This window comes from Trematomus bernacchii, unplaced genomic scaffold, assembly GCF_902827165.1.
Source record: "Trematomus bernacchii unplaced genomic scaffold, fTreBer1.1, whole genome shotgun sequence".
Taxonomy (NCBI): domain Eukaryota; kingdom Metazoa; phylum Chordata; class Actinopteri; order Perciformes; family Nototheniidae; genus Trematomus; species Trematomus bernacchii.
This window is the reverse complement of record NW_022987342.1, coordinates 4,305,752-4,332,616: the sequence shown is the minus strand read 5'-3', so window position 1 is coordinate 4,332,616 and position 26,865 is coordinate 4,305,752. Positions and strand designations below refer to the sequence as shown.

Sequence of the window (26,865 nt, the reverse complement as noted above, 5' to 3'; positions counted from 1 at the left end):
CTCCAACAGATCAGAGAAACTCATAAGCAGCATGTCCTGATCGAGATTTTAAGCCCTAAATCTATTTTCTTTTTTATATACAGTGTCTACAAGGTTTTCCAATTACATTTTTGGAACTTTATTGTTAAAGAATTTTCCCCGCAGCCAAATCAGATGAACTCAACAAGTTCCCCTCAACACCAAGATTCAGGCTCCAGATGTTTTCATTTAAATGTATCAACAACTGGATATTATACTGGATAACACATTTTTTTCATAAATGTATACAATATTTGACACTTGTTGCTTCATTTTATACAATTAAACTCCCAAGGTTTAAGTTGGTTTGGTCAAGAATACATTTGTTGTTCTTGCGTCACAAGCAGCTAGACTTGTTTTACATATGAATTCTAACCTGAAGTAGGTTTTGTGTGTCTTATGGAGCCTTGAACTGCACTTCTATGGTTTCATCATCAGATATGTTCTTAGTTGTCATGGAGGTGGCACAGTTGTTATTAAATTCAAGCAAATGTGGAAATGCGGCAACAAAGAAATGTGAATTATGCACGTTTCCATTTGGTTTGGGCAATTGGACAAACTGCATTTTTGGAAAATGTTGGCAATTTATTTTGCTATGTTTATAGGCGCGTTCACACCAAGTATTTTTCCCACAATAGTTCATGAGAACTTTAGTTCATGAGAACTCTTTTAGTTCTCATGAACTAAAGCAGATCGCGTTCACACACAAATGAGTTCCTGGGGGTGGATTAGGCAAATGAACCGCTGACGTCACTTCTTCTTCTGCTTTGGGTTTACTGGCAGGCCGCAAACAACTTCACGGCGAGTACAGTAGGTGGCGGTATGCACCTTAAAGTTGTAATCCGCCAAAAAACCGAGAGAAAAAGAAGAAGAAAAACCTCCCGCGTATACTGCCGCGCCCACCTGCTGTATATGGCGTCTGTTTACCTTCCGACCTCAGACATGAGCTTCGTCTGAGTTATTTAAGCAAACACAAATACAGATCGTCGACCAGTCAAATGCAATAGCAATGCTGATTCGGAAGCGAAGGCGGTTAAGAAGGATTTACAAAAGGATTGGACGACGACATGCACGCGCTACGCTACGTGTGAAATGAATAAACTGTGCCAGGTGTGTCGTATGCACACTAAATAGGCTCAGCAGCTAACACACCTTTATTATATATCCTCCTGAGAGCAACTGCATCCGTCTGCCATGAACCCTACAGAAACCTACGTGTTAGTTGTGGCCCATAGTGGCCTCCATTTGTGTCGTGTAACATGGGGGAAATCAAAAGTTAGCAAATCCCCATGTCATGTTCATAAAAACATTTAGTTTTAGGTCAAATAATTATTACACTGCTCTGAAACTCACTACACTAACTCCTAAGATGTTCCCTTACTATAATTAATTAAACATATTGAACTCACAACACTGGCAATAACAAACTTAACCATTTCTCTTTCTATAAATAAATAGTGCTTGTGTTGGACGCCATTTTGAAATACAATGAAATTATCTTTTTGAAAGCCACAATAAATAAAGCTTCGCCAGTTTATAACCGATGAAACATGATGGTATCAGAATAATCATATATATATATATATATATATATATATATATATATATATGTATAATCACAATAATACAAAATGAACTGTCCCAGAGGCCTGTACTACGAAGCTGGTTCAACCTAACCTGGATATGTTTGAGTTAGCCGGTTGGCCCAATCCAAAACATACGCGCTCTGGCTAAACTGTACTACGACGCTGGTTATCAAGTGGATCGCTCAAGCCAGCCGTGTCCTATCTAGTTAGGTGCGCGTTCACATGAAAGGGGTGGTATTTGGAGCATTCGACCAATCTCAAACACGGACAAGCGTACTGACAGCGCAGCGTCATACTTCCTGAATGAAAAGTGAACTTTAATATTAGTCAAATATGAAGAAGTTAAACTTTAAACATCCATGACTTAAACACTTTATCCAGGATAAAAGCCACATAGCTGCACCTGCAAGGTGAATACAGCTGGTAAAAGAAAAAGTGTTTGAATGCGTACATTAACAGGTTTATGAAATCACTGCCCCGTCCAAGACACGAGTGGATCTGACTTTAATTAGGAGAATTTGACTCAAGTGTTTCGTCAACTTAATGTGTTGCTTAAAATAATACTTCTGCATACAGTATGTGACACTGTAAGTGTTGCACGGCCAGAAACGGCTCAAGAAGCTGACTCAAATAAGGAAATATATGATACATTATGATGTGATATGATATGAATGATAATGGGACACATCGACGTCTGCACTCACAGTGCCGCAGACTGTACTTAATGTTACTCTGATCCGGTTACTTATGTCGTGGCAGATATTTAAGTAAGCTTTCTTAACGCTAATGTTATAATAGTCAGATTGCTCTGAAGATGGGAGGGGATATTCTATTAATTTTCACGTTCACACAGTCAGTTGATTTTGGGCGGCCGTCTTTCCTGCAACGGCAGTTTTTCTGTATTTCCTCTATCCTGTAATATGAATTGATCGCTTTAAACTCCGCACACGGAGCTCTGATTGGTCAGCAGGCGGTGCTTTCACTGAGTTGATCTCTTAGCCTGCCACCTAACCTGCTCCGGAGCAGGTTTGCCGCTCAGCATAAGTTACCATGGAAATCTAGCCTGCTAAAAGAGAACCAGCGTCGTAGGACCGGAAAGCCCGAGATTTCCCTGAAGTTAGCCGGCTAAGCGAAAATCCAGCTTCGTAGTACAGGCCTCTGGTGTAGGCAATTTGGGGTGAAGTGTCTTGCCCAGGGACACAACGACATGCTGACTGCAGTGGGGTTTGAACCTGTGCTCCCCTGATCCGAACACCAACGCACCAGACCACTGCACCAGACGCCTCCCAACAAGTCATTGTACAGTTTATCAACGACGACAAGTTTTTCTTAATTTGGATTTAATCAGCTCGCTTTGCACTGCCAGAAGCCCAGCCTGAAAGGTATTTTGTTGCTCCACCTGGCGCGCAGCCGAGTCAGCATGGCGCGGCATCACCATGAGCAGCTGGTCGTCCGGTTCCTGGGCCTTGTGTGAATGCAGCAGCCGTTCGTCGTGCATCTCCTTGGCACGCAGGTCCTCATTCTCCTTGCTGACCATGGCACGGCGGTCCTCCATCGCCATGATGGTGTCAAGGAAGCTGTCATCCCGTGCCCGCTTTCCTAAGGAGAAATAAGCAAGATACAAGATCAGTTTAATTGCCTAGTAGGGTGTCAACAGAGACACCATTGGACATGGTGCAGGCAGGGACAGTGTACAAAATGCAGGTGTAAAGTAGAAGATAAGATAGGATCAAATAAAAAATAAATATCAAAGTGCCCTTATTTATTGTTTTGTGCTTAATGTATGCTTGAACTTTGTTTTATAGGGATTAGTGGACATCAGTTAGATGTGTAACCTTATTTCAAGGCCAGAGTAGTTACAGTGTAAGTGGATTGACATCTAACATAACATGGCTGAGTACAATTATAACAATCAATAAAAAAAAAGGAAAAATAAATTGAATTTCAATTACATTTTTATTTAAATGTGCAAAAATATTAGAACATCAGTCTTTGTGGCATGCAGGTAATCAACTGTTTAAGCTTTTACCGTTAACATGTAGAATGAATGTTGCAAATGACTTGAAATGATAGCAACTACAATGTATTGTTAGAGGTAGCATTATGTCCAGCTAGCATGCTAATTGCTAACGTTATATTATAGTTTTATCCCGGAGGGGAAAGCGAACTAGTTTCCAATCCAGAGAGAAACACCTCGCCTGAAACACACGATTAGTGCCATGAGTTAGTGAAGCAAATTACAGAACATTGCACACTTATTCACGAGTCAAAACGTTTTTATAGCGGCCGAGAATAGCTAGCGAGCTAGCTAGATGTTATTAGCTAGCTCGGTTCCGGCCTGCTAACAGTGTTACCCAATTCAACCTAGCATTGCTAACTCGATCTACCGAGCAAATACAAGTATATCTGAGACAAGTATTGTGCAGATTAAAACAATGCATTGCATGTAGTTTATTTTACCTTCCAGGCATGACTGCGCTGCGGACGGTTTTCCAGGTCTGCTAACTTTACTGAACCACGGACATTGCCTTCAGTAGAAGCTTCTGGATCGCGTCCTCCGAGTAAATCGCCAGAAGCGCCGACACATCCTCATCACTCCACCGCTCCGATGATTTATTTAGTGTTGCTATAATAACTGCTTTCACAAAAGTAATCTCTTCGGGTGCGCTGCCCAAAGCAAGCAAATACAATGGCCGCTTAAAAAAAAAAATTCAGAGTCAAACGGGCGTTGTTTGCATAAAGCACAGCCAATCAGACGTATGAACTTTTTTCTCCCACGTTAGTCCCTGCTCTCGAGCAGGGACTGTAAAGCGGGTCAGATGAACTAATTTGAACTAATTTAGTTCCTGGGGCTTTTTGGTGTGAACGCAAATATATCGTAGTTCTGATGAACTATTGTGGGAAAAGTACTCCGGTGTGAACGCGCTAAATGGTCTCCTGCCAAACAGCAAGTAAGAGCAGCTGCTTTGCGGACAGATTCATCGCTTTGTTGAGATAGATTCTGCTTTGGGTTTACTGGCAGGCCGCAAACAGCTTCACGGCGTATACTGCCACCCGAAGTCCCCGGCCGGAAGTCCCCGGAGTTGGGGACTGGCTTCAGTAGAAGCTGCTGGGACTCCCAGCAGCGTCTACTGAAGCCTTCCGAGTAAATCGCCAGAACGCCGACACCTCATCTCCACCGCTCCCATGTTTTCTTTTGTGTTGCCATAAGTTAGTCTCTCTGCGTTTGTGCGCTGGGCTAATGCTAATGCTAATAATGCTAATGCAAGGATAATAAAATGGCGGCTTCACAAAATGTTTTGGGTGTTTTACGGGGCGTGGTTTGCATTCCGCCCAGCCAATCAGACATAGGAACCTTTTTCTCCCATGAAAGTCCCTGCTCTCTAGCAGGGACGGAAAAGGGGGTAAAAAGGTTCTGATGAACTAATTTTAGTTCCGGATTTTTTGGGTGTGAACGCAACATTTCGGAACTATATCGGAACTAAAGTGGGAAAAGTACTGCGGTGTGAAAGCGCCTATAGTGAATTAACTTTTTTAGAGTTGAGCTATTTTGTTATAAAGAAATTGTTCACACACATTTGTTTTGTTTTTAAAGAGAGCGCAAAAAATTGCATCGGACTCTGTTGTGATTGGTCAACTGCTTAGAGATGTCCCGCCCCTTAGCCAATCACATACAATGTGTTGCAGTGCTAGCCAATAGAAGCACAAGTGTTACATAGTGATGTCATTATGTTGAGGAAGTAAGCAAAGGAGTCCAATGGAGGCGTTTCAAGCATGGGGGGAGTGTGTGGGAGAGAAACTCCCTCTGGAAGTAATTTTGGGATTTTAGCCTTTGCAGAACATTTACATGCACACAAACCTATATAACACACTACAGGAAAGGGAACATCTACTTTTTGTGTTGTGAGTTCCAGAGAATAAAACAAACCAGAAAAACAATGAAAGGGTTTCAATCACACAGATCCCACATGCGTTCTTAAAGGCTCCCCGGGCGCTGTACAATAGCTGCCCACTTCTCCTAGTACTAGACTCCTGGTACTAGGATGGGTTAAAAGCAGAGAACACATGTCACTGTGTGCTGTGTGCTCTGCATGTGTGACCATTAAAGAGGGTTTCATCCCTCCCAATATTATTATTATATTATTATTATTATATTATTATGTAATACGTCATGAGCTGTTGCCGTTTGCTCTGTTATTTAATGTCAGCAAACGTTTATTATTTATACATTAGTGTCCCGTTGTGCAACACCATGAGATACAGAAATATCCCACAAATCTTCCTTTAGTGCTGTTAAGTTCTGTTTCTCTCCCCTGTTCCTTCTTCTCCCTCTCTGCTGTGGAGTTTTATTGAAGCTGCCGGCAGAGCCCATGTTGTTGAGTAAGAGAGGGAGGGGGGGGAAATAATGGATGTGGAGGGGGGGGGAGAAAGAGAGAGAGAGAGAAGTGTGAGTGGGTGTGTGGGAGGGGAGACTGGTCGTGTTTGAGTCTTTAGTAAATCAACAGATCCACCCTCTCTCTCTCTCTCTCTCACTCTCTTTCTCTCTCACTCTCACCCCCCACCCCCTCTTGGCGTGATGGTACAGCTCCAGAAACAGGAAGGAGCCGCAGCTCTATAAATAGAGAGGAGCTGCTCAGCCAGGAACCACACACACACACACACACACACACACACACACACACACACACACACACACACACACACACAGTTTCCCCTCTCTCGTCCCCTCATTTTCTTTCTCTCTTTGCTTGCCCTTTTTCTTACTTACACTTTATCTGGAAAATATAAACAGGAACACACTCAGACATACACACATGCAGAGATATACACACACGCACGCACGTGCGCACACACACACACACAGTCCTCGACTTTGATGATAATTAGTTGTGCGTTTAATGCTAATGGTTTGTAAATCTGTCTGTTAGCACGCACCGCTGCTTGGACTACTGCCTTTTTAGTAATTTTATCCTCTCTCACACACACGAACACACACCAAGGTCTTTGTCATTGAGTGGGGCGGGGGGGTCCGAGATGGATGGGGGTAAATGGGGAGGGAAAAGTGATGGTTTTCTGTGACCACTACGACTTTCTGTCAGGTCAGCAGGTTTGAAACTGCTGATGACATGTGCACACCTTCACTTTATGTCTTACCACACACACACACACACACACACACACACACACACACACACACACACACACACAAATCATATACGATATATATGACAAAGAGCTGTACTGTGATAAAATGCAAGGCAATCCTATTCTGTGGAGAGGAGAGCTAGTTAGCTTTACATTCACAGGCTGTGAAAGGAGGCTTCATAGAGTTGCATTACGGTGCGTTCAAGCTCCAGTCAGTAACAATTTAACAGGACATGCAGCTTTAAAGAAACTGTTAAAAAATCCCTATATTTAAGGTGTCATAGTTTTATTTTTGGCTTATCCATAAAGACGCATAACTTGCTTACTAACTAACTAACTTACCAACTGCACATGAAATTTCGATTAATCTACAGATTTGGAATAAAGTTGAATTTAAGTCAACAAGTATTGTTTTGAAGATTAGAATTACATGTGTTTTCAAATCAGCGGTGTACAGGCCTCCTGTGTACAGAAGGCAGACTGGCAGGCGCTTTCTCAAACACACACACACACACACACACACACACACATCTGGGATGGCAGCCAAATTGTTATTTTGTTTGTACCTTCCTCTTGTCACTTGCTGCTTTCTGTCCTTCAATCCCACAGACTCTTTTGTTTGTGTGTTCTGTCCATCTATTGCCCAATGTTCGGGGATGTGGTCAGGGAAACTTCCCACTGTTTGTGTGTGTGTTTGTTAAAAGACTAGCATTGAGAAATAATATACAAATACCAAAATCGTGCAATAATCAAAGTGAATTAATATGAATTTGTGACATTGTGGCTCCACGGGAACGCATACGGCAAAACGCATAGGAGTAACGCAAACGCAAACGCCAAAAAGTTTCCGCCCACACGCAATATACACCGGATTGTGTCAAGCTACACGAGACAGCTCCGTTTAGCTCCAACCGCTGGAAAAGCTGCAGTACATATGCCGAACCTGTACGTGGCGCTGTAACTTCCTCCACAAAAGCAGCAACTTCCTCCACAAAAGCAGCGAAGAAGAATGGTTGTCATGGCTGCACTTCTGTTTATTCTCCTTGGTGGGGGCCGACGGAACCGGGCAGAGTTTTTCGCCGGTCAACGTGTGTTAAAGTTTAAATCTTCCGGACAAAATTATAAAAGTGCCGGTCAAAGGTCTTCATTGTTATTTATTGAGCTTTAAAACAAATGAATAACGACGATATAATCATATATAATCATAAAATATACAGAGCCTGTCTCTTTTTCCTCTCTTCTCACAGCGTCAGTGTCTGTCTCATGCAGCAGCTGATCCAGTAATGATGACTCGACAGTAAAAATGAACATATTTATAACTAGTTTAGGTAGTTTGAGAGGTAATTAAAATAGCTAAGGGTGATGATCTGACTTGAAGTGTGTGTTTTGCTCCCGCTGCATCACAGCGGGAGGAGCTGCGTGTCTCCGTCCTGTCAGATTAGACTTCACTCGCGTTTATGTCCATATCGAGAGAAAGATAAATAATCTGAATTCAGTGTGCAGTGTACTTTTGCGGGGGTGAGCAGCAGAGGCGGGGAGAGGCGGGGCTATTGCGTCGTCATTATCAGAAACGGATGACCGTATAGGCTACCACACGGCCCCGTTGGACCCCCCAGAGCGCTCCGTTCCCAGATCTATCCACCTTTGGACCCGTTGTCGTTTCTACCGTTCCGTTACGGCGTCGTCTAGCTTAAAGGGGCTATACGCAAGAGAAATATGCGGATTCGACCCGTTTTCGTTCCCGTGGAGCCTAGGCCTAAGAAACCAACAGAGTTTACTTACCGCTGTCATTGAAGAAGAAGAAAAAGACAGATGCGAACTGTTGCCTTGTTTCCTGTTTCTTTGCTATGCTAAGTTAAGCTAAGCTAACAACAGCTGGCTCAACCTGTTCCCCACCCTTTGCATACAGACCCTTGGTGTCAATTGGTGTTACTTTTTTATTGCACTGGGAACTCCAAGGTGTCCCTTCGGTTTAGGTTACAAAACTACTTGTTTAGTAAAAGATTGTGGTTCGGGATACATGCGTAAGTTAAGTGAGTTACATAACATATCCAAGTGACAGAGCCTTTACGTCAGGGTCGGACAAAGAAAAAACATTCCTGATGATTTTCATGTACTTGCTCAAGGACACTCCGGCAGTACGGGTGTTTGCTGACGTGTGCTTGAACAGTGCCCTTGAGATGAAGGACAGACCTGTTTTATTTCTTGATCTGTGCTCAGATCCTCCGAGTTCTCTCCACTGAAATGACATGAGTAGTAATGAAAATGTAGAAAACAGTGTTTGCCTACCCATTATCGGGTACAATAACACCTCAATACAAATACATTCAATTTGATCTTCCTAAAAAGTTGGCACTGTTTTTGCTGCACACCTTGAGTAATTTCCCGAAGCCAGCCTGAGAAAGTTGTCAGTTCGTAAAGATGGACTTGTGGTCACATGTTAAAGACCCTGCAACTTAACCGCATCATTGGCAGGCAGTTTTTGCTTTAAAATATCTGGATACATGCCACAGTGTTTTTGACATAATCCCGTAAACATCAGTTACACACACACACATTTACTTATTAAAGCCCTTTTTGATTTAATTGACTCATTTCACAGTCTAGTGGACACACACACACACACACACACACACACACACACACACACGCCATGTATACATCACTTCAGGGGACATTACATTGACTTACATGCATTTCCTGGAGACTTATCCTAACCTTAACCTTATGGGGACCTCCATGTTGTCCCCATAAGGGAGGCGAGTCCCCACACGTGACTGTGTAAACAGATTCAGGTCCGCACAAGTATAGTAATGCTAGGCCACACACACACACACACACACACACACACACACACACACACACACACACACACACACACACACACTGGCCTGCACCAGGGAATACCAAATGAAATTTCGACAATTATGACTCATATTTGTGCGCCTCTGCTTCCTGATTATATTGACTCCATATTAGTCATGCTAGCAAGCAAATGTATGTATGTTCTGTTATTTGTTCACACATGTAGATAATGATACATTCTCTTTGACGGATCAATCTCATATGTACTCTTTGGGGGCAAAGTTTGAATCACCCGTATCTGCAAAGGGGTTCTCTTAAAGGAATACTCCACCCGGAAATTGACCATTTGTTTACCCCTTGCCACAGTGTTTTTGACATAATCCCGTAAACATTCTCATTTTGAACGTTTTCTTCAACTTTTAGATCTCGTGACTAATTGATGTAGTGATCATGTTGTGGGTTAAGTATTCCTCCACTTTCCTTGGATAGTGGATAGGTCAGTTGTTACTGCAAGCATTAAAGCTCTGTTTGCGCCTTTCTGATCTGGGATCAAAGTGTATCTGAAAGGATTTCTGCTGTTTGTAGCTAAAAGCTTTTACATTTTTGTTTCTGACCAACCATCAGAGGCTTACTAAAAACCAGCTCCTTTTCTCAACAAAGAAAATGCATAAAAATGGCATACATATATAGGTTTAAAAAAAATAGATCTGTGGCAAACACACCCTTGTGATACTTACACGTTTTGTTAAGCAGGATCATAATAACACCACATTATAATAATTGAAGCGTAAATGCAATCGGCAGAAGTAAATAGACTTCACGTAACCACTGATAAGCTAAAGGCTGACTCATGTTCTGTGGGATGGAGTTTAGTCGTCTTTTTTTGTCACTGGTAAGCAACCGACATTCACCAGTGGGATATTTACTATTTAACGTTGTATACGAAACGTCATCATCTTGTAAACTTGTTTTTACCATAGAGCTTATTTTGGGCATTTAACCACAAACTCGTCAAAAAAAACATTCACTCCAAAACGAATAAACCTAGCAGTGCTAAAACGATAACTCATTACCAATTTCGGACTCATTCCTGCACCACTCTACAGCCACTCGGTGTGTGTTTGCGTGTGTGTTGCATTGGCAGGTCTGTCCCCTGCAGTAGAGAACAGGTGGAGGAGATGATATGGAAGTGTGGGAGAAAGAAAGGAGAGATGGTTTTGCGTAGAAGCGCTGCACAGCCTGCATCCTATTTTCAAAGAAGATGCATTTTCTGTGCGACTTTGGATTGGGTTTACAACAACTTCCTGTGATAGATATCAGGAGCAGAGCATGTTGTTGTAGCTGTACACCTTCTGGTAAACATGTAGGAAAAAAGCCCATCATTTGGAAGTGTCTCAACATGTTTTTTTTAAATGTTGAGAATTGAATATGATGCTCAACCTTTAAAGAGAGGGAGTAAGTGAGCGATCTCGAGGAAGGAGGAGTAGGAAGGAGGAGGAAGGAGGATGCAGCGCACAAAGCACCAGAGCAGCAGGTTGCTATAACAACAGCACCTTAGTGGTTCCATCTCTCTCCCTCCCTCTCTGATCACCCTCTCATCGTTTGCTCCCCGCTGTCATTTGGCGCGCTATGCCTTTCCATCAAGCCACCTATCTCCCCCTCCTCCCTCCCTCTCTACCTCTTCTCTGCCTCAGCCTCTCTCCTCCTCTTCATCTTCATGTTCTGGTTGCTCCTCCACTCAAAGGAAAAAGACCATCTGCCTGACAAATGAGTCCTCCTCCTCCTCCTCATGCGTGTGTGTGTCTCTCTTACCTTTGTCCCTCTGTATCTTTGTCATTCTCTCCCTGTCTGCGGGGGGAGCCGACAGAGAGCAGTCAGCAGGTGTTTGTGTCAAAGAATACAGAGGGAGACGCAGGAGGAGAAAACAAGCGCCACTCTCTTCTCTGCTCTTTTAACATCCTTTTTTCTCACGATGCTCTTTTCCCCCGCGCTCCCGCTAAGCACTTGATGAAACTACTTGAAAATTCTTTGTCTCTGACTTTCCGTATCTTCGTTCTCATTTCACACAAACACTCGTTTCCTCTGCATCCAGGTATTCTATTGCAGTGATTATCAAACAATTAGACACATTGTGGGAGCATGGCAGGTATTATTGCTGGAATTTAAAGCCGTAATTAGGGTTGCTAATTGTGCTTAAAGAAACACATGATTAATGTAACGCAGTTATAGAGTGTTTGACAGTTTTATTATTCTTGTTTGTTCCCTCAGGCTAGAACATGATGACTTATAGTAGGGCTGGGCAACATTAAAAAAAGTAATATATCAAATTCTTTTTTTATTATCCATGTTGAGACGACATTGTAAGGTTGGTGCTTCCACAAAATGTATCAGCCGGCCAGCTAACCAATCAGAGCTGACTTTTTGAACATTAACGCATGTAAACATGTCACAGTAGAGGCACAAATATGAACCGGCAAATTAGCATTTGATGTCCTTGTTAAGATGGGAAAAAATACAGAAAATTGAAAAAAAAGTTAGTAAAATAATGATAAAGTGGATAAAGGCAGAAATTAGAACGGCTAGAACAATCTGTTTAATTTAGAAAAATGTAATCATTTTTACTATAATACAGCCCTTCACACTAGTTAAAGATAATATCACGATATCCAAAATATAAGACAAGATATAGTCTTATAACACGATAATGATATATTATCAATAATATGCCCAGCTGTTAGTCGTACAGAACAATAGTATCTGTGTGTGTGTGTGTGTGTGTGTGTGTGTGTGTGTGTGTGTGTGTGTGTGTGTGTGTGTGTGTGTGTGTGTGTGTGTGTGTGTGTGTGTGTGTGTGTGTTGTGTGTGTGTGTGTGTGTGTGTGTGTGTGTGTGTGTGTGTGTGGTGTGTGTGTGTGTGTGTGTGTGTGTGTGTGTGTGTGTGTGTGTGTGTGTGTGTGTGTGTGTGTGTGTCACCACCTGCATAATTATGGGAGTTTTTATAGGTGGGCTTTGAAAGGCGAGTCTGTTATTATCAACATGAGTCACTGGCATTTAGGGAAAGCCTGTAACACACACATACATACACACACACACACACATGCATGCATGCACAGACACTGTTACACACACCAAACCAAAGGCGCATACAGGAGACCTGAATAATTTAAACCCATTGATTGCAGGACCACACACACAAACACACAGTTGAAGGAGCTGTGTCGTGACAGTGGAGATGTGTGTTTTCCTCAGTTGTTCCTCCTAATGGCCACACACACACACACACACACACACACACAGTGTAGTTTGGGCTGTCAATACTAATGATGTTTATCATGCCATAAATATAATTAGGCTGACTGTCAGTCATAGTGGTGAACAGAGGGGAAACCTGACAGCCCCACCCCACATATACACACACCAGTTAACCAAGAAGGTACAAAAAAATGATATTTTTGTGGTGTGTGTGTGCATATGTGTGTGTGCGTATGTGTGTGCATATATGTGTGTGTGTGTGTGCGTATGTGTGTGCATATGTGTGTGTGCTAGCTTGAGTGGGTCCACCTCAGGGTCAGAATACAATCTGAATATATTTTGTCTGTTGTTCCATCTGAATAACAAAGAGCTAAGCGTACATTTGCAAACATACATGTACCAGTGGTGCTCCCTTTGTGTGTGTTTGACACTTTCACATGCGACCACAGTCATTTTATAAAATATTTTCCTGCTCCTGAGCTTTACAGAAGTCTGTTGAATCTGAAATGTAGATCTGCAGGATATACACACAGTGTGTAACTGCTCTAATCAATGTTTGCAATTGTGCAAATGTGTGTGCGTAAATTGACTGAAGAATTACATAGAATCACATTTTTATTATATTATGCAACGTATTTGATCTCCTTTTGTTTACATTGTACATTTCATTACATGCTCTTGCTAATTTATTTAAATGTACTTCCTTTAGAAAGACATTAGCATCAAACAATGTGTACTATATAGACACAATTATCAATTAAATTAAGTAAGTATCTAATGTCAAAAGCTCTTTGTCAGCCCTTAAGAATATTATATAGGGGTTATATATAAAACAATAGATGAAATAATAAAATGTTAATACTAAAAGAACTGTAGCATCCATTCTTTGTACAATGAAGTTGCCGTTACCACATGGCTCGTCTTTTTGAAAGAATCCCACACTTGGATTTGGGTCGGAGCACAAAATGCACACCCTGGGAGCTTTTCATAAATGAGGTCCCTGCTTCCCATTCGTCATTTTAACAGCATCTACTTTCTCTGCCAACTTCATTAAGGTTTGAAATTAACTGGAGTAAAGAGTAACATTGAGATTGAGAGTTTATTAAATTGCATAGAAAGGTACATTTTATGCACTTTCCCTATCATTTTATCACAGTTTAGCTTTTGTAGATTCCCATTGTCTTCTCCAGCCTCCTACTTTCTATACCATAAGTCTGAATACTAAAGTGTGCCTACTTTTGATACATACATTTCTCTGATTGCCAGACACAAAGATTATAAGTTACTCAGATATTTTACGCGATCTCACTCAATTTCTGTGCCAAGTCCTCTTAGACCCCGCTATAGTGTTTTGTCCTCACTAGCTAATGTTTCAATTAATAATAACCTGATAAGTTGGCACACTGGGTATCAAATAACGAAATACTGTGTTTAGGCACTATTTGGTTTTCAATAGATGTGGTCTTTCTACATATATTTTTTTCCCGCAATAAATAATTCAGAATTTATGATCCGTTGCAACCAAAAGTTACCTTTTCGCCAAGCTTGAAAGTGCAGCTCTTGTTGTTGAAAACTCCATTGGAAAAGTTGTTGGGGGACAGAACTCCTCCAGACCTTCCTAACACCCCAGATTTATTGTTACACATTTTTCTGCCAATTTGGAGTCCCTTTGCCATGCTTCATAGTTTCAGCTGGGCTTTGAACCGCAAGCCCTGTATCATCAATTGAACACAATAGATAGCGAATGGTAAAGCTAGCCCACTTATATATTGGTTTTCTAGACTCTGTTTCATATCGGCACTCCAATGTAAGACCGCTGGTTTATCAAATTGGTACTTTTTTTTATGGTAAACACCTGTTGATAAAAGGAGATCATTTACCTTTCTTGTGTTGGCACTTTCTCTACTTTCTGCCCCTACTCATTTGCTTTGTCTTGAGTTTCTGTCTGCTGTCCCTCTACACCGCCTCTCCTCTTTAACCCCGGTCTATGACAGTGATTACCTTAACTGCCAGCCAGCCAGCGTTCGTTAGCACCCTGTCGTTATCTCGTCTGTGCCTTGACAGAGGCAGTGAGACTGTGAAGTTTAGCGGACTGTACGCTAGCTGCCTACAGTGAGGCTAAGACTGGGGTGTGTGTTTAGACTGGGCTGCCCGTTGGCTGATGCTAATGATGGGGAGCGTACTACAGACTGAACATTCTTTGATCTTTGCTCCCTTCTTTGAAAACCTCGAGTCCAGCCTGCTCCGAGGAGGTTGCTCATTGCATTGCCCCTAGTTTTACTTTGTGCCGATACAATGTATGCATGCATATGCTCTGTGTGAGAACTGGTCTGATCATTATTTCAATTTGAACAGAATGTACAATTTGTCTTGGTGATATTTTGATATTCAGCACAACCCTTGTATTCTATAGACTCTTGTCGATGCGTGTAGAGAGAAAAGCCGTCTGTTGCCTTATTGATTTGATATCTCATGTTGCATCCCTTGTTAGCACCCTGAAGACCACAGAAAAGTTTTTTATATTGCCAACCTTTCCCACCTTTTGCTCTTCCCCACCCCTAATCCATTCTCTTTTTCTTCTTTGGTACAGCTCCAGGAGACTGTAAAGAGGAAACTGGATAGCGCACGATCTCCGCTCAATGGTGAACAGAACGGTATCTGTGATGGAGGCAGCTACTCGCCAACTACCAAACGGGTACGGAAGGAGGGCCCCGGCGGTTTGGACTCACTAACGGGTCTCTCCAACAACAACAATGTACCACCCATCTCTCAAATGGACATTAAGCCCTTACTTGGCGGGCCAAACACTTCCACCGGAAACAACACTACAAACAGCAACGGCAACCACATAGGCCAGGGGTCCGATGATCTTGGAAAGAACGGTGGAAGCCATCTCTCGGACATGAAGCTGAATGGCTCGTTGGACCTTGAGGACAGCTTCGGGCTCCTCAAAGACTTAAAACAGGAGCCCCTGGATGACGGGGGTGGGATGGAGTCCTCTGATCCCCAGTCTCTTTCCAATCAGAACAAACTGTTCTCCGACATCAACCTCAATGACCAAGAGTGGCAGGAGCTGATCGACGAGCTGGCCAACACTGTCCCGGAGGACGATATGCACGACCTCTTCAATGAGGACTTTGAGGACAAGAAGGAGGCGGAGTTCGGCAGGCCGGCAAACAATCATACACCGGGCCCACAAGAAGCAGCTGGGAACACGACGGCACCGCCAGCAGCAGCCCTGCCTCCACCTCCTCAGCCTGGAGGAGGACCCCAGGTGCCCATGGGCTCTCCACAGGTCAGTGCTCAAAGGGTCAGCAAATAGGCCAAGTACTTGAAGGATAAACATACCATAGGAGAATCTGTCAAATGATTACTCATCTTTGTTTTCCTTTAGTGCTTGAAGAAAACTTCTTGCATGTCTCCAAGGTGAACGTAGTAAAACCTGAATAATTCTTTATGAATTGAATGAATTGGGGGCCTTGTTTAACAACAGTAAACGTTATTCCCCATTAATTGATATATACATTATTTATTTATTTTATATATAAAAAAATATGTGTAACCCCTTTAACCCTTATCTATGCCCAAAGTTGTTAGAAGCTTAGGTGAATCAGTCTCAAAGTGATATTTTTTTGAATGCCTATTCACAAGAAAAACAGTTCATAGACAACGTCAATTCTGCATGCACAGTAATAATCAGTTTAGTTTTTTTAGCAATTTTGATATACAGCAGAGATCACGGCAAAATGATCAGTTCCTCTTGTTCTACTATTAATAGGTGTGTGTTTGAGTACAATTCTACAGGTTTAGGTGGTTAAGATTCTTGATTCCAATTCATAGTAATATGTGTACACAGTTGTGTCTTTATTTTACATCTAAAATATTTGATACATGAATAGAAGTTGTGAGATGTGCAGAACACAAAACAAAAACGTATGAAATGCTTACATAGTGTGTTGGGGTTATGATAAAAGAATGTTTAATAATGAAGCTGTGAGGTATGTTGGTCCAAGACAGATGGCTTCCAGCAATACTCAAATAAATCTCAAGTTACGAACAGATTTTCCTCGACATTGTAATGTGCAGGTGTAAAGGTATTTTTGCTGTTAATGGATAGTCATATTAATACTTAGTAAACAAATATAAATAATTCCTAAAACAAACTATATGAAGATAGTTTTATTTAAAAATGTTTAAATTGTTTTTACTTAATAAAGTACAGAACTGAAGCAAGGAGGCGTTTCTCTTAAAGATTGAAACCAGGGACGTTCAGTTAGCCTGGCTCTTTCCAAAAAATAACCTTCCCACATATGTAAAGCTGTTTGATTAGCAAATCTCATTTGTTTAGTACAATTGATGTAGTTATTTGTTTTGTCTCATGTGTACAAAAACAGAAATATAAAAACAAAACGATAAGATGCTTGCATCTCATGGCTATTTCTTGATGAACAAACCAATATCGGGCCGATACTGACTCAAATAGCTGGATCAGTTTTCCTTCACAATGGGGCTTTAGTATACACTATTCAAAGGTACCAAACCTTGTGACAACAACATTCTGACAAGTAACTCCCGCTAAAACAACACAACATTATCTTTACTTTGCTTTGTGTGTAAAGACTGAACAAACAAGAGACAATGTGTAAATTAGAAAGCCTTAGCGGTGTTGGTGGGTGACTTTTTTTTAGCCTTGAAAGAACTTGGCGACATGTCTTTATTTTTAACCAAGTTAATTTTCTTCCAGATTTGTGTTGAACCATTCATTTAAGAGTTCAAGAGTCTCATAGTATTATTTTTTGTTTTTGGACCATTCAGGTCCGACCATCGTCGTCAGGCCCTCAGTTTGCCACCACTGCCAACGGAACGCCTCCTCAGCAACCTTTGCAGCAGTCTCCAGCCGTTGCCATGGCATCAGGTTCCCCATTGCACAACTGCGTGGCTCGCTCCCCTCAGACTCCAACCCAGGCTCAGACACAAGCAGTCTCTAGGCCAGCCAATGGATACATGATGAACCCAGGCCCGGGCGTCAGTCAAGCGGGCACAGGACCTGGAGCGACGGGAGTTGCACCTGGAGGTCAGCCTGTTGGGCCAGTGACACCAGAACTTTCTCCAGCAGAGCAGCTAAAAGCAATGGCTCAACAGCGTGCTAAACTGCTGCAGCAGAAGCAGCAACAAGCAGCTAACTGGTCCCCTGCAGGAGCTCCAACCAGTCCTTATAACTCTGGTCCCTTTAACCAAGACAAACCCAACAGCCCCATGATGTACCCACCGCAAGCCTTTAACGCTCCACAGGGCCCTCTAGTGGCTGGGATGACCCCAAACAATGGGCCCAAAGCCCCCATGAACAACTACCTCCCTCACAACCACATGGGCATGATGGGCCAGCAACAGCCAAACGGCATCAACCAGAACGCCATGACCAAACAGCAGCAGCAGCAGCACACGGCAGCCATGTTGTCGTACAACAACACCAAACCGCTGAGTCACTTCAGCGGCAGTGGAGTCGATCACATGGGCCAGAGGATGACTCCCCCCATGGGAGGGAACAATCAGGTCAAGAACCCCATGATGCCTCCCTACATGGGCGGTGGGGGAGGCGGCGGCCAGGGCGCGGGGCCGGGGCAGACCCAGGGGCCAATCCCGGGACAGACGGCCCACCTGAGTGAGGAGCAGAAGAGGATGCTGCTGATGAAGCAGAAGGTGTTGAACCAGAACATGCCCTACAGCGCCATGCAGCCTCATGGACAGGTAAGGCACCTGTTGCTTCTTCACTTCGGTCAAGGAGGTTATGATTGCGGTTTGGTTTAACTGTTTGTCTGCAAGATTACGGTATGACTACTGGCACGGTCTTCAAGAAACTCGGTCTAAGCACGTACCAAGGATAGTGCTCTCTTAGTGGCCTTCTAGTAAATCAATGGGGCGAAACAAAGTTGTTTGCATTGTATTGGTTCAGTTCAAGAGAAGTCAATACTGTTGCTTCTGCGTAGAACCAGGAGAAAGGTTTCCCCTCCGATTCCTGAGTCATTCTTCAGATGAAAACAGAAAGCTGGAGTTGAATGCCATGTTAAAGGATGCTGGTGTTAAAGAACTCTCAACCTAAGACCTTGGGAGGAGAATGAAACACTTGAAAGGTTTTGCTTGTCAATCTTTGATGTGCTACAGGAAACATTGACTGACTTTCTATAAAATGTATAGGTGAAATGGATGCAACACACAGATTCAATTCGAACAGTTGACCAGGGCAGATTATGGAAAAATGGTTGCTGTTTTACAAAACCTTCCTAAGGTGTAGCCAGAGAAGGTAAAATGGCGGTAGTTTCCCCAGCAACAAGCCAGGGCTGGGAATAGGCATAGGAAAATGGCCTGTCGACAGTGTATTGATGCCTCTGCAACACTAGCAGCACTGATAGCCTCTCCCCCCACACCCACTCCTCCCAGACACACAAGCGCATGCACTCACACACCACGGCAAACACCAAAGCTAAACGGCTCCTTAGCTCATATCCCCAATCTGTCACAGCTGACTGATGGCTGAGATTGGAGCGCTAAGCCAAGCTAGCTGCTGTCATTACCAAAAGCCCGCCTCTGGCAGTTTGTTTTCCGAGCCCCAGCGACCAGCGCAGCCCACTGTAACGCTCCGGTGCTCTGGCCAGGTGTCAGGTGTCTTTAATAACCCGCCGGACGGAGGACGTTAAGGAAGAATAGGAGGACTATACCCTCACAAATAAACAGCCAGATCACACTTCTTCTTATTATCTCAGGGCCATTGTGCTATCGTCAATAGAAAGTGTGTGTGCATTCTTGTTGATGATTCACTTGTCGATGTTGTCTCCCTTTATCTCTCTGTCTCTCTCACTCTACCTCCCTTGCGTTCATGATATGGCTACAGTCAGTCACCTCCTCCTCCTCCTCCCGTCTAAAGATCTCTGCGTCTCCTGTCCTGCTCCTCCGCCCCCCCTCTCCTCCCTCTCTTTCTCCCCCTGCCAGAGACACTCAGCACCAATAAAGGAGCAGATTTATTAATATGGGGCCATTGTGGCTGCTGCCTGAAGGGCTGTGTGTGTTTGTGTGCGTAAGTGAGCGAACGAGCGTGAGTCTGTGCACATGCATGTTTGTGTGTATCATAGATTTTGGGGAGGGGGGGGTAGGAGTGGAGAGATTTATTTGAGTGAGCAGAGGAGAATTGGAGAGCGGGAAGGGAGAAAGAGACTTAAAGGAGAATGCAGAAAGAGAGAGATTTATGTAGAGTGAGGATGGAGCATAATAAAAAGAAAGTCAAGGGCCTGGAAATAAGTGAGCAATGCAGACTGGAGTGTCTAAAATGCAAAATATTCACAGTGCGTGGCAGGTGCAGACGACTTCATTTTAGCATAGGATATGAACAACAAGTGGTAACATTTAAAGGGGAAGCTGAACCTTTTTACAAATCAATATCACTTCACTAGGGATACTACCAAGAAATACAAATAGTTTTGATTAAAGTCTTCTGTTGTTCTTATAATGCTTTGTCTAGTCTGAGATAATAACTGACGATGTCATAGTGTTGTCATCTTGGCTTGGAGAGTAGATATCTGAATTAAAAGTCAGCATTCAAAATGGGAGTTTGATTTAATTTCACATTGGATTTATAGCGATTGAGAACATCAGCTCAATAGAACAAATGTTTACGGAGGTAATAATTCAAGCAAGAAGCAGTGTCATTTTCTCATAGACTTCTATACACTTCTTTTTACAACCATAACATATTAGAGTAAATCCATGTTTAAGGTACGTCTGCATTGGCTTCACGTTTCTGACTTGTAGAGTTGCTGCTAGTAAAGAGAGGGGAAAAGACCGTTTGGATTGGTACCAGTAGATACCTAACATTTAAAAAAGTGGTGACGTGCCATCCCTACCTTTTGAGATTTCTCCAACAGTGTTCCCCTTGCAAAGCTAAAACATTGGATGACAAACCAATGGCAGTATTATCAATACTTTCATCAGTCATTATTGTTTAGGTGCTCTGTAACAATAGCTAGCAAAGAGATCTCATGATACAAACAATGTATTGCTGCTTTAGCAAACTTGTTCATTTCTACGTATCATTAATATGTGTTTCAGTTCATAGAGAGAATTAGTTGGACCATACAGGTCAACGTATGTATGTCTGTTGATTTCTGTCAAAACTAAGCTGAATTAGTAGTCTGTGTATGTATATTTCTTGATGCAGAGTAATTTGTTTTTATATGCAGATTCCCTTGGTAGTATTTGTTTTTGTTTAGGCAGGTGATGCTAGCTGTGTTTAGATTCAGATTCCTTTGTCTGCATTAGAGTATGTACATTAACCTTTGGCTATGTGTGTTGTGTTGTCTCACAGGTGGTGCTTAAACATCACCGTCTCTCTGCTCCATCCTCGCTTCCTCTCTGATTCTGTTAGTGTGTGTGTGACTGTGTGTGTGTGTAGGCTAATCCAGTTAGCAGCTGCTCGGGGAAACTTCAGCCTCGCTCCTCAAAAGCTCGTTAGTCAAGCTTTAATTGTTGCTCCCTCGCTTTGCATATCGCCATGACGCTAATTTATGCCCGTTGTCGCGGTTACCGTCGCCACGGTGGTGGATGTCTCAGAGGAAGCAGCGAGCGGCGGGAAGCAAAAGGCTCGTGCACGAGTCTGTGGAAGATGTTGGTGTGACTGCCTGTCTGCTGCGGTTGCCTCAGTGTGTGTGTGTGTGTGTGTGTGTGTGTGTGTGGTGTGTGTGTGTGTGTGTGTGTGTGTGTGTGTGTGTGTGTGTGTGTGTGGTGTGTGTGTGTGTGTGTGTGTGTGTGTGTGTGTGGTCGTGTGTGTGTGTGTGTGTGGTGTGTGGTGTGTGTGTGTGTGTGTGTGTGTGTGTGTGTGTGTGTGTGTGTGTGTGGTGTGTGTGTGTGTGTGTGTGGTGTGTGTGTGTGTTTGTGTGTGTGTGTGTGTGTGTGTGTTGGGTGTGTGTGTGTGTGGGGGGTGAGACGGATGTGGCGTGTTGCACAAGCGTGTGTGCAGCTGTGTGAAGCTAGCAGCACGGGGGCGGGTCTCTGGGGTTATCTGAGTGATGATTGGACGAGAATGGATTGACAGATGTTGAGCTCATAGGATGGCTTCTGGTGTCATCCTGATCAATTAGAGTGGGATGTTTGACTGTGTGTGTGGAAGTAAGCACATGTAGGTGCTCGTGTGTCGCACACAGACTACAGTGCACGAAGGAGCCGGTGCTAATAGCCCTGTGAGTCACGACATCATCCCACACACACACACACACACACACACACACACACACACAACAAAAAAACAGGCTTTGAAAAACACCCACAGGCATGCACACTGACAAAGCCCCTCCTGCTTTCCACCTTCTCCACCCCTCTCTTTCCAGAGGTAAAGCCTCTCTCATCATCCTCTCTGTCCTTTTTGTTATCCCTTTCTTCATCATAGGAGAACCCTGACCTCCACAAGGTCTCAGGGGTGGCAAACACACACACACACACATGCAAAGTCAGTTGCCCAGTACATCTCCCGTGCTGAACTAGAACCTGAAAAATATGTTTTCTAGACCAATATTAATGACTGATTTAATTGTTTTTCTTCTCAACAATTTTCAAATGTTATATTTTAAAAGTTATCAATTTATTATTATAAATTATTATAATAAAAGTAACAATAATAATAATGCAAATAATAATAATAATACACTTTATTCATATAGCACCTTTCAAAACAGATTTGCAAGTGCTTTCACATAAAACTGAAATAAGTTGAAAATACAACAAAGAAAACAGCATCACGTAAAACACAGTAATGATAACCTTTATTCAACTTTTGTAAACATAGTTATGAAGCGCTTTACAAAGGAGAACACATTAAAAGGGGCCCCTATTATGCAAATGTTCAGTTCATATTGTATTTTGTGCCTTTCTGTGACATGTTTACACATACAACGCGTTGGCGGGCAAGCCAATAGAGTGTTACGTTGTGATGTCACTATGTCGCAGAAGTAAACAAAGGACTATTATCAGGGCATTTCTGGAAGGAAGGTCAGTGTTTCATGCTATACGTTCCTATGGAAGACACATTTTATTTTATATAAATGTGTATATATATATATATATATATATATATAAAATCCCTTTTATTTAATATAATTTGTTTAACTCCCAAATATCAAGTACTAATATCGGCATTGTACTTTTCCCAACCACAATTTGAAGGATGGGGGAGAAAGAACTAGGGACAGCAAGTCATGTCCTTCTCTCTCTTTCCTCCATCTTTTCCCATGAGCTGGAGATATTACCTTCCCGCTCTCACCCTCTCCTCCTCACGTACACACATTTCATCTCCTGCTCACTCTGTCACCCCCACACTCTGTCTGAGTCTCACACACACACACACACACTCACACACACACTCACACACACACACACACACTCACACTCACACTCACACTCACACACACACCACACACACAAGTGAATACTGCTCACTCTCTCACTCCTCCATCTCTCTCACACATGTCAGGGCTTGAGCAGAGCCACTCTCAGTTCCTGTAGAGAGGCTCTGGAGATGGGGAGGGAGGGGGAGGCAGGTTGTGGAGGAGGTGTGTCGGGGGGGGGGCAGGGTGGTGACTGCTGTGTATTTACTCTCTCTGTCTCTATATCTCTCTAGCGGAGATAAATGGCGCATTTCCACTGCAGGGCCTCGCACGGCTTAGTACGGTATAGTTAGGCCTTGGTAAGCTGCGTTTCCATTACAGTTTAGTAGCTGGGGCAGTAACTATAGTAACGCAGTGTAGGCGGAGCCTTGACGTCATCTTCAATGCGAAACACAAAACCAACATCAGCCGTTAGCTGTTAGCACTCAAGCTCACAGCTCCTCATATCTGTTCAGAAACTAGACAAAAGATAAACAAGCCGGAACTACCCCTAGTGGAAACACAACAAAAAACGTGCCGGGTTAGGCACGGCACGCTTAAACCGCGCTGCAGTGCTCCTGCTGTCCATTTACTTTCTTCTCTCCTCACATTTCCTTTCCCTCCTCTCCTTGCCTCCTTTACTCTTTTTCATTCTCCTAATATTTATTCCCCTCGTATTTTCTCTCGCTTCCTCTCCTGGCATCCTTACCTTTTTCTAAATGTTACTTGCCTCTCCTTTTCTTTTCCTAACATTATCTTTCCTTTCCATCCTCTCGTTTCATCTCCTCGCATCCTTTCCTCTTTTAAGATTTCCTTACCTCTCTCCACCTCCTTTCCTCATGTCCTTTTTTCTTCTCCTTTCCCTTCCCCATGTACATTTTTTTTAATGATTCCTTTCCCTTTCGTCTCCTCTCCTCGTCTCATTTCCTCGCCTCATATTTCCTTTCCTCTCCCATCTCTTTCATTCATCCTCACTCTCCCTCCCTTTTCCTCTGCCTCCTTAACCACTCAGCCTCTCCTGTGCTTAGAGGCAGCTGTTAGTGCCGAGCTCCACTTCACCACTCCGGATCAATAGTGTGTGTTTGTGTGTTTGTCATTGCTTGTGTACGCTCTTAATTAATATATATATTTAGAAGTATTTGTGTGGTTTAATGCAAGTCAAAGTGTGCACATGCTTGTGATAGAACTGTGTGGATATAAGTTATGTAGGATTGTATGCATGTGTGTGTTTATAATACAGTGAGCATGCATGATTGTGAGTGTATTATGCTAATGTATGAGATAAGAGTGGGCACATAAGTGTGTGTTTATGTATCTTGTGCGTGTGTTAGAGCAGCATCAACAGCAGCAGGAGGGAAAACAATTCCCAGGGTCCCCACACACCCCACAACACACTCACACACACACACACACACACACACACACACACACACACACACACACACCACCAAAGCTGTTTGGTTTGCTCCGACAGTGCCAGAGAAAACACACTGAGGCAGACCATCTCCACCCATTCGACACGCCCGGGGGTGTGAGTACAGGGTTGGGGAGGAAATATCAATACTCACCTCCACCAACAGGCTGCTGTTTTAGAGGAATGACACTGTACGGTGGAGTGTGTATCACCAGTGTGTGTGTGTGTGAGTGTGTGTCTCACTTATATTAACCTCACCTGCAATATTGACCAGCAGGCCTCAATGTGTAGTAAACCAGTCATGACACTATGTCTGCAGGCACCTGCCGTGTGTGTGTGTGTGTGTGTGTGTGTGTGTGTGTGTGTGTGTGTGTGTGTGGTGTGTGTGTGTGTGTGTGTGTGTGGTGTGTGTGTGTGTGTGTGTGTGTGTGTGTGTGTGGTGTGTGTAGTGTGTGTGTGGTGTGTGTGTGGTGGTGTGTGTGTGTGTAGTGTGTGTGTGTGTGTGTGTGTGTGTGTGTGTGTGTGTGTGGTGTGTGTGTGTGTGTGTGTGTGTGTGTGTGTGTGTGTGTGTGTGTGTGTGTGTGTGTGTGTGTGTGTGTGTGTGTGTGTGTGTGTGTGTGTGTGTGTGTGTGTGTGTGTGTCATTCTTATGCTGTGTCTGGGCCAAAGGGAGGCATGGAGAAAAGATGCAGTCAGAAGGCTGCATACTAAACAGACTGCTGTCACCCCGCCAGCACCTCACACACACAAGCACAGAAATGTAAATTCATGCTTGGTTGCTCTACCTCTTATATACACACTCACAAACAACACACACAGACTCCCCTCGTGCCAGCTCAAAGTTTGGCTGCCTTGCTCGGCTGCCGGTTGCCATGGCAACCATTGCCCACAGCACCTTGCAGCCCAAATCAATGGCAGCTCCAAGGTGTGTGTGTGTGTGTGTGTGTGTGTGTGTGTGTGTGTGTGTGTGTGTGTGTGTGTGTGTGTGGTGTGTGTGTGTGTGTGTGTGGTGTGTGTGTGTGTGTGTGTGTGTGCTGTGTGTGTGTGTGTGTGTGGTGTGTGTGTGTGTGTGTGTGTAGTGTGTGTGTGTGTGTGTGTGTGTGTGTGTGTGTGTGTGTGTGTGTTGTGTGTGTGTGTGTGTGTGTGTGTGTGTGTGTGTGTGTGTGTGTGTGTGTGGGTGGGTGGGTGGGTGGGTGGGTGGGTGGTAGGTTGTTCTTGTGTATAGTTTAGAGATAATTATGGCATAAGGCTCAGCTGCAGATTGCATTAATGGATCGCTATCAATGTTGTACAAATTGGATATAAGCCTAATTTCTTTTGGAGAAAGATGGGAGGAGAATCATTTGGCTAAAAGCAAGTGTGTGAGGTCAGTTGGTTAATTCAGACCATGGTGTGTTTGTGCCAACTTGCTAATCATCACCTTGTTTGTGTTGATGCCTCTATAAATGTTGCTCCCGTGCCAAGAGACACACACACACAAAGACAAAGTCGAGGGACGACACAGATGTGACCCCGCCCTTGTCCCCAAAATGCACCCCACCCTCCCCATCTGCTCAGTCAGATGCTAACACACACACACACGTTGCCACTTACCATTAACACCACTCACCACTGTTCAGTGACATGCTCCAGTAGGTATACACACACATACACACATGACCATAGCAGCCAGTCTTGTAAAGTCGTACGGTTCACCTACGTGCGTCTGTCGGAGGCTCTGCATTCATATTCCAGCCCTTCTTCTTAACCCCCACCCCACCCATCCCCACGTCTATCACTCTACATCACTCCACTGTGTGGGCTCAAAGAAGGAAGGAGAGAATGGCGGAGGAAAACGGAGAAGGCAGACAGAGGGTGGGGGGGGGGGGGGCGTTACAGGGGGAGGTGTGGTATGCTCTTTGAGGATTAGGTTTGAGGATTTTGACTCTGTCTTCCAGAGGAAAAAAGGAGGCGTTGGTGGTGATGGTATTGGTGGAGGGGGTAGATTGACTCCTCGGAGCAATTTACCTCAAACGGCTCCGACACAGCTAATCCGCTCTTAAAGGAACCTAATCCAACAGTCTTGTACCTGATACTGAGAAAAGAGAGTGGCAGAGGGAAGACGGGAGAGAAAAACGAGGGAGGGTGGGGAGAGGGTTCCACACTGTTCCGTGTTCACACAGACTAAATGGTTAATCTATGTTTACAAAGCATTGCCAGATTGATTTCGAACACTACACAAGATGGACAGCTCGCCAATGT

General features: G+C 43.5%; 1 protein-coding gene across 1 annotated transcript in view; it reads left to right on the top strand.

Moving 5' to 3' along the window:
- The window catches only part of maml3 (mastermind-like transcriptional coactivator 3), a 121,492-nt gene that overhangs the window by 45,604 nt on the left and 49,023 nt on the right, over positions 1 to 26,865 (top strand). The window contains 2 exon segments of the mRNA XM_034129709.1: positions 15,396 to 16,100; positions 17,621 to 18,553. Of these exon segments, the coding sequence (XP_033985600.1) occupies positions 15,396 to 16,100; positions 17,621 to 18,553 (1,638 nt within the window).